General features: G+C 41.1%; 1 protein-coding gene across 1 annotated transcript; it reads right to left on the bottom strand.

Moving 5' to 3' along the window:
* Positions 1-177: 177 nt before the first annotated feature.
* On the bottom strand, positions 178-6,036 carry LOC134450954 (elastase-1-like). The gene is made up of 9 exons (XM_063201025.1): positions 5,974-6,036; positions 5,782-5,861; positions 5,251-5,342; positions 3,716-3,819; positions 3,159-3,284; positions 2,370-2,506; positions 1,757-1,899; positions 704-853; positions 178-277 (listed from the first exon to the last, which is right to left on the bottom strand). The coding sequence occupies exons 2-9, from the start codon at positions 5,840-5,842 to the stop codon at positions 266-268; spliced, it is 825 nt and encodes a 274-aa protein (XP_063057095.1). The 5' UTR covers positions 5,843-5,861; positions 5,974-6,036; the 3' UTR covers positions 178-265.
* Positions 6,037-7,586: the final 1,550 nt, after the last annotated feature.

Raw genomic sequence — 7,586 nt, 5'->3', positions numbered from 1 at the left:
TATATTATGGTGAATAGCAATGCTTCAAAGAAAATTGCTGACACATTCAACCATAGAGAACATAATTTATGATAGGCCTAAATAAATAAATAGCCTACATAAATAAATACAGAAACAAATAAATAAACAGTGCCACTATTTAGTTATTGATTAAAGATGATTTTATTATACACCGTATGTATATATGCACTTATAGGCCTATACGTATGTGCACATCATCGAAGCATGCAGCTTGGAATATACATTGTATTCTTGGTGTTTTATGTTACTGCATTACCTGTACAGAAAGAAGCAGATTGCACATACATATCAGTATCTGCAACATGAGGACATAAGTACTGAATGAATGCAGCAATATCCAAGATCAAGACTTTGTTTAGGACTTCGAGGCATTTATTCATGAATCATTATGTGCCTGTCATACAATGACAAAAGTATGGCTTATATGTAAAATTGTTGGCCTAAAAGGCTTCCTGCTACGTAGAAAAATTCACATCTAAACTCATATATATCAATACTGTAGAATGTAAAATAGACAGAGACAGATGTACTTTATCGGTCCATTGGGAACTGTGTCTGAAAGGAACGTGTGTGCATGGATGGCTTACTGTAACTGAGAGAAAGTTTGGTAGCCTAAATGTATATCTGTGTCTGAAAAGTCTAATGGTTGCTGTGGATGTCTGTGTCTGTGTGTGTCACTCACTCTCCGCATCCACCCCAGGACTGCTGACACACGGGTGAAAACAGTCGGCCTGCGGCGTAGGTTACAGCCACGCAGAGAGCCAAAGCTGACAATGCCATGGACCACGTATCTGCCATGTACCCAGCAATTCAGAGGACCACCCGAATCTCCCTGCAGGCATACATACAGTAGGTTTCATACTTACAAACATTCGTGTGGTGAGGAGGGGTAAGATGCTAAGCAATTTTTGACCAACAGCAGTTTCCAACAATCAGAGGTTGAAGAGTATGCTGCAGTGGTGCGCAGCCGGGAGGCTTACGAACATGCAACCCTAGAGCACAAGGTTAGATCAGGCATCATTCATGATGGCTTCACTCCTCTGCCGGATTAATGCACAGGCTAGATATGGCTGCAGCCTAGGGCCCCCCACCTTCCAGGAGGACCCTAATTGGTCAAATGGGAAAAAACTGCTTAATTGTGACAAGATGAAATATTGAAAAATGCATTTGTCGTGTTAAGTATGGTTGGTGAAAATATTATCTTTATTATTGCACTGTCTACATTTTTCCACACCAGCTAAAATGACAAGTATGAAATCTTACTAGCCAAACACACACTCACTAAAGGGTCAAAGTGGCTAAGTTGGTCTTTTCTACCTGCCAAAATGAAATATCACAAGCATTTGGCCGGTTGGCTGGTGTTAATTTAGATCCCTGCTGATAAATGAACGACAGAATTCTACAGCGTGAGTGCGTGCGTGCGTGCGTGCATGCGTGCGTGCGTGCGTGCGTGCGTGCGTGCGTGCGTGCGTGCGTGCGTATGTGTGTGTGTCTGTACGTGTTACTCAGGTGATGGCTTTTATGTAAGCAAAAGGCGATGAAATCCTGCCACTACATAATTTGTTCATGCAATTTGCTGAACTGATCTTAATTAGCACGAACCACTGTACAGTACTCTGTGAGTTCCTGCACAGGTTTTATACATTTATTTTTTTAACTTCTTTAACTTTATCTGTTTGTTTTTTTGTTGAGGTTTTATTTTTATGTTTTTATGTTATGTTTTATGTTAGGTTACATTGCATCCAGAGTTGAGGCCTCCCCCAGCACAGAGCATGATGGGTTTGACTGCCCTCCCCCACCAGCCCAATCCAGAGCAGGTGCGGAGGCCCACGACGGGCAGGTAGGCCTGCTTTAGCACAGCAGAGATGCTGCCCTTAGCTGCAACGAAGAGAGAGAGAGAGAGAGAGAGAGAGAGAGAGAGAGAGAGAGAGAGAGAGAGAGAGAGAGAGAGAGAGAGAGAGAGAGAGAGAGAGGGAGGGAGAGGGAGGGAGAGAGGCACATAAACAGTCAAACAGTCAAACAAACGAACAGACGAGCAGCCAGTAGGAAGACAAATTACATAGACAGATTGCCAGTGAGCAGGGAGCATGTGAGAGATAGATGGGTTTATCTGAAATCACCTGCGTTGGCAGCACGTAAGCAGAAGGCAGTACGGAACCAGTTTTTTTACTTTCTCAAGCAGGGGTGCGTTTCTCGACATCATCGTTACGAACTAACTTAGCAACTTACTTGGTTGCAATGCAATTTCCCATTGGAAACCTAGTAAGTTGCTAACTGGCTTGCAGCGATGCTTTCAAGAAACAGGGTCCAGGATTTTCCACACATGACTGATAGTTGAAAACTCTTACAAGAGGTGCGTCCCCAGCCAGTGATGTAGCAGACGTGGTTGTGATTCAGCACCTGGCCAGGTGGAGGCAGTGTAGCCAGACTGACAGCAGAGTTCACCTGGGCCTTCGATGACAGGTGCAGCAGCGCAACGTCATGTCTGGAGGGAGGGGCAGCATGGACACACATTCATATACCTACACACATTGGCCTCGTTTACATGAGACATTTAATTCAGAATTAACTATATTTAATTCTGAATAAAGCTTAATTCCGCTTTGAAAACATCATGTAAACACTTCTTAATTCGGAATTAAATGAAAGATCAAAGGAAACTCGACAGAACTATTTAATTCTGAATTATTATGAATAATTAATTATTCTGAATAATTAATGTAAACGTAGCCAATGTGTAAATACGGGTTCTCGCTTATAGGTGCAAACAAACACAGATAAATGTCACAGGACACACTCACACACCATATGCTTGCTCACATGTTGGTGTTTTGGTCCTTTTTGAAGGAATATTTCAGGAAGGAATATCAATGGCAGACTGTTTGATTCACCATATGTCAGTCAAGAATAAAATGATGCAGAAAGATGAATGATATGCATTCACGCTTAAGTGCAAACAAACACAGATAAATGTCACAGGATACACGCACACATCATATGCTTGCTCATATATGTTGGTGTTTTGGTCCTTTTTGAAGGAATATTTCAGGAAGAAGGAATATCAGTGGCAGACTGTTTCAATATATAATTCACTGTATGTCAGTCAAGAAGAAGATGATGCAGAAAGATTTCTTTACCCTTTGGTGATTTTTCTGGGGTTCCATCTGGGATGAGTGAAGACTTGTCTGACACTCAGGATCTGTTCCAGTCCACTGTGAGAGTTCAGGTCGTGCTCCCCCAGTACAACACGCCAGATCCTTTGTCTGATAATGTTGTTATAAGCATATTATGGTCAGCAGCTGGTCTACTTAGGCTGTATTGCAGACTCAAAAAAAAAGTGGCCACACGAAAAAGAAAAAAAATTGAACCCTGCTTTGGACAATAACCAATGAACGGGAAGATCACCTTCTAGAGTCCAGAATGATTTATACTTAAAACTGTATGGCCCTACCGTGGTTCTAACGCCTAAAGGTAGGGCACAAGACTGTTATACCGGCGACCCGGGTTCTGGCCGGGGATCATTTCCCGATCCTCCCCCATCTCTCTCTCGCACTTGCTTCCTGTAACCATCTCACACTGTCCTATATAATAAACCAATAAAATCCCCTAAAATATATATATTTAAAAAAAGAATTTAAAAGTGGTATGTTATACGCTATAATATTATGTTTTACGATATAATATAATACAGTACTTGCGAACGCAGTGTGCAGCGGTCATGACCCAGTCTCTGGCGACCAGGGTGCCTCCGCAGGTGTGGTGGTACTGGCCATCCCTGCCCCTGTACTGCAGTGACACCTGAGGACCAGAGGTACAGTACCGGCCGTTAGCACACCTCTATGTTTTAGTGGTGGAAGAGTCAAGTCAGTCACAAAGTGAAGTCATTTTATGCTGTAGAAAACAACAGGGTTACCCCAAAGCAGGGCTGCTGCTAAGGTTTTGGAGGCCCCAGGCATAACTGGCCAGGGGGGCTCCCTCATAATTAAATGATAATAGTAATACATTTTTAAGTCAATCTCAATTTAGGACTCATCAATTTTGGGGGCAAAGTGGTTGAGGCCCTAAGCGCTCTGCTTAGTCTGCTTATGCCTAGCGGCGGCCCTGCCCCAAAGTATGAAAATAAGACAGCAGAAACACAAAACGGAGTGCATAACAATGATAAGACAAAGGGAACTTCAGAAAAATAGATTAAGAAAAGAGAGAGATAATGTACTGCAGGGACACCTGAGGAGCAAAGTTACGGGCCGGTAGCACAGCTCTATGTTTAAGTGGCGGAAGAGTCAGGTCACAAAATGAAGTGAAGTCATTTTACACCGTAGATAAATAATAACAGGGTTGCCCCAAAGTGTTTTTCATCATACAGTATGTATGAAAATAAGACGCCAGAAATACAAAACATAATACTGACAAGGCAAGTGGATTTAAGAAAAATAGTCTAAGAAAAAAGAGAGAGATAGTGTGTCGAATTACATTGCACTTAGCTTATGCCTTTACTCAAAGCAACTTCTTTAGGTACGGCGCAGGGTATTGGTTAGTCCCTGCAGCAATGCGGGTTTAAGTAAATTGCTCATGGGCCGTGGACCCATAACCCATGGACCCATAACCCTGGCATGGAATAACTGTGAGCCTACAGCATTGGTTTTCAAAGTTCACAGGTTTAAATTTAATTGATGAGTACACAGAGGACTATGGGAAGCAGAGTAAATAAATGAAGAGTTCAGATGCAAAACCCCCTAACTCCATTTCTGAAGACCTGCACTTCTATATTTTTAGAGAACCTCGTTGTTGGTTTGATTTACATTCATGTACTTCATAATACATATAAATAGTTATATTACATAAATAAAATAAAAAAAATATTCAATTTTGATAGCTTTGTATTAAATAAAAATGAATTAAGATTATTTTCTGAAAAGGCACTTAGGGGGTTTTGCATCTGAACTCTTCAAATACTGTCTTGCCATTTCATTAATGTCTGAAATGCTCCAGAAATCCTTTACCTGCCATCTGGACAACATATTAGATGTTCATATTAATATACGCCAGAGAAGCCGATAGGGTGTACAAATGTGTCATTTGTCCCAGACCCAGGTATAGAGGGGGCCCAAAATTGTGTTTCCATTACATTATATATATTGCATGGGGGGGCCTTTAAGATGACTTTGTCCTGGGCCCAGTAAAAGCTGTCAGTGGTCCTGATATATGCACAGTAAAGTAGGCTGCACTCACCTGCCATGGCCAGTAGTTTGGTTGGGCCACGTCACCATTCACAATCCTTTTGTGAACCACCGTCCTCAGTATGGGTGCAGACCTGTGATTTTCTAGTGTTTACATATAGAAGTAAATACATACAGTAAATGCCCTAATACATTTTGTGACATTTCAGCCGTTTGGCTCCATGTTGTTTGCCTGGGATGACATTGGTCATCCCAATGTAACAGAAGCATAATCAACATTATGCCTTCAACATGTTTGACAGTATGATGACAGGCTTCTTTTTTAGTTTCAATATTTGCATATATACGGCTTGTTTCTTTTTGAAGGTCAGCATAGACATAATGAATAAATAAATAAATGTGCCATTATTGTTTCTGCATTCCAACACTGAACGCCAAAATAAAAGTCATCGTAATTTCCATCAAATGAATGACAATGTCCCAATCCAGAGACTTTGGTGTGACCCTCAGACAACATGATCCACAACCCTAGTACAGGTCACTCCACCACCAGTGCCGCTATCCAAAAACTTCCCTCACTGACCTGTTGCTGTGCTCAGAAAATACAAGCAGCTCACAAGCAACTGGAGGAGCAGAATTGCCATAAGTGGATATCATCTATACCTGAAACACACACACATACATATCGTACAAAATAGACAGAAGCACAACATTGGGGGAGGGGAGGATGAATAAAGGTGAGGATAAAAAGACAGAAACTGTCCCAAAGACTCACCTGTTGATGAGTGATAGTGCTCAGTTGTCTTGAGGCATTGTTGATGATAATACAGTATGCCACACATATCCCATCCCTGCCGCCAAGTAGACTAACAAACTAAGCAAATATGTAGAGCAGGTAGAAACATGGTCCGATTACAAATGCAAATACCTGGCATCCCTGTTCAATTCTTTAAAGTGTATCACCTTTCTTCTTCTGCACGGCACGGCACTATGGTCTCCACCCTTTGGTATGGGATCTTTCCCCTCTTCTCTCTCTCTCTCCCTCTCTCTCTCTCTCTCTCCCTCTCTCTCTCTCTCTCTCTCTCTCTCTCTCTCTCTCTCTCTCTCTCTCTCTCTCTCTCTCTCTCTCTCTGCTATATCAAATGTTTTCTTTCTTTCTTTCAAATCCACAAATCCATCTTATTGTGAAAACGAAAAAGTATGATTGTTGCAATGAACGAGCGTCATGGAAAATGCTTCTAAAAGGTCCAAGGTGAGTATTGGGCTTACAAGACTTATGAAGGACCATTGGTTAGTGAATGTGAGTGAAACCCCATCTTGACAGTGGGTACATTTTCATCCTCTTTAGCGGACTCAATATGCACATGCTCTGATTCTCTCAGACTGTGACCCACCCAAGGCGAGACCCCACAGTGCAGAGTAGATGAAGTGACATTATGCTGAAACTACTGATGAATTATCTGTTGAAATTCAATCCTGACTGAGGAGTTGTATATTCAGGCTGATCGACCGGTTGGTTCATCCATTGCAAACCAATATTGACTTATTAGAAACCAAAATTGACTCATTGGAGGGTGTGCATAAGACATTGGCCTGTGGACCTTTTTATGAATGTAAAGTAGCCTAGACCAATATTATGTTGTTTTTGATACCTAAAGAGTAGACTGCCGGCCTATACCAAAGAGCATACACTGTAGTCAGTATTCAAAGTATATCAAATTTTTATGGTACAGTCCATGAAATCACCATCATATAATTTATTTAACTTTTTCGCTTCACATTTAGCAAAAGGAGAGTGTTTTGATTGACACTTTTTTTTCATTGTAATTGAATTCACATGATTATTGTTTTTTTTTTACAATGAAATTAGAGCGTCTCTTTCATCACTATAGTTACAAATATAACATTTGGGTGACACTCAACTTACACTTTCACTTTATGTCATATGTATGGCATAACAGTGTCATAATAGTGTCGTAACAGTCATGCACGTGTCATAAACATTAAATCAATGCGGTAAACATTTTATGACTGTTGCCATCAAGTGACGTTCGGTTATGGTGAAGACAGCCCAAACAATATAAAGTTTTCATGACCATAAAACTTTCATGACATTTACATTATGTTTATCCCCCCTTGTAAGGTGTTTGGGTCGTTTTGACCCATTTTCATTTTTTGGCTTGAGAAAAATAGTATCAGTTATTATTCTTTCACAATGAGATTCACTGGCTTTGCCTCATTTTCAGCGAGGAACATGAATCAGAAAAAAAAAGAGTGACCACCCCTTGCTAACCCCCCCTGCAGATTTCTATTACACAGGAGGTGTTCCCGGGTCATTTCGACCCGTATCACTTTGAGGGGCTTATACATCAATATTTTCTAAACTCT

Source organism: Engraulis encrasicolus, chromosome 6, assembly GCF_034702125.1.
Source record: "Engraulis encrasicolus isolate BLACKSEA-1 chromosome 6, IST_EnEncr_1.0, whole genome shotgun sequence".
NCBI lineage: Eukaryota > Metazoa > Chordata > Actinopteri > Clupeiformes > Engraulidae > Engraulis > Engraulis encrasicolus.
Note: the sequence above shows the minus strand (reverse complement) of the source record. Positions and strands in the feature narration are given on the sequence as shown.

Bases quoted from the DNA above. Each gene is read 5' to 3' on its own strand.
- LOC134450954 (XM_063201025.1), bottom strand. From the start codon at position 5,842: ATGGCAATTCTGCTCCTCCAGTTGCTTGTGAGCTGCTTGTATTTTCTG. The intron at 5,343-5,781 runs GTCAGTGAGGGA...TGTAAACACTAG, and splicing joins TTTTCTGAGCACAGCAACAG to AAAATCACAGGTCTGCACCC. The intron at 2,507-3,158 runs GTAAAGAAATCT...CCCTCCCTCCAG, and splicing joins CCCAGAAAAATCACCAAAGG to ACATGACGTTGCGCTGCTGC.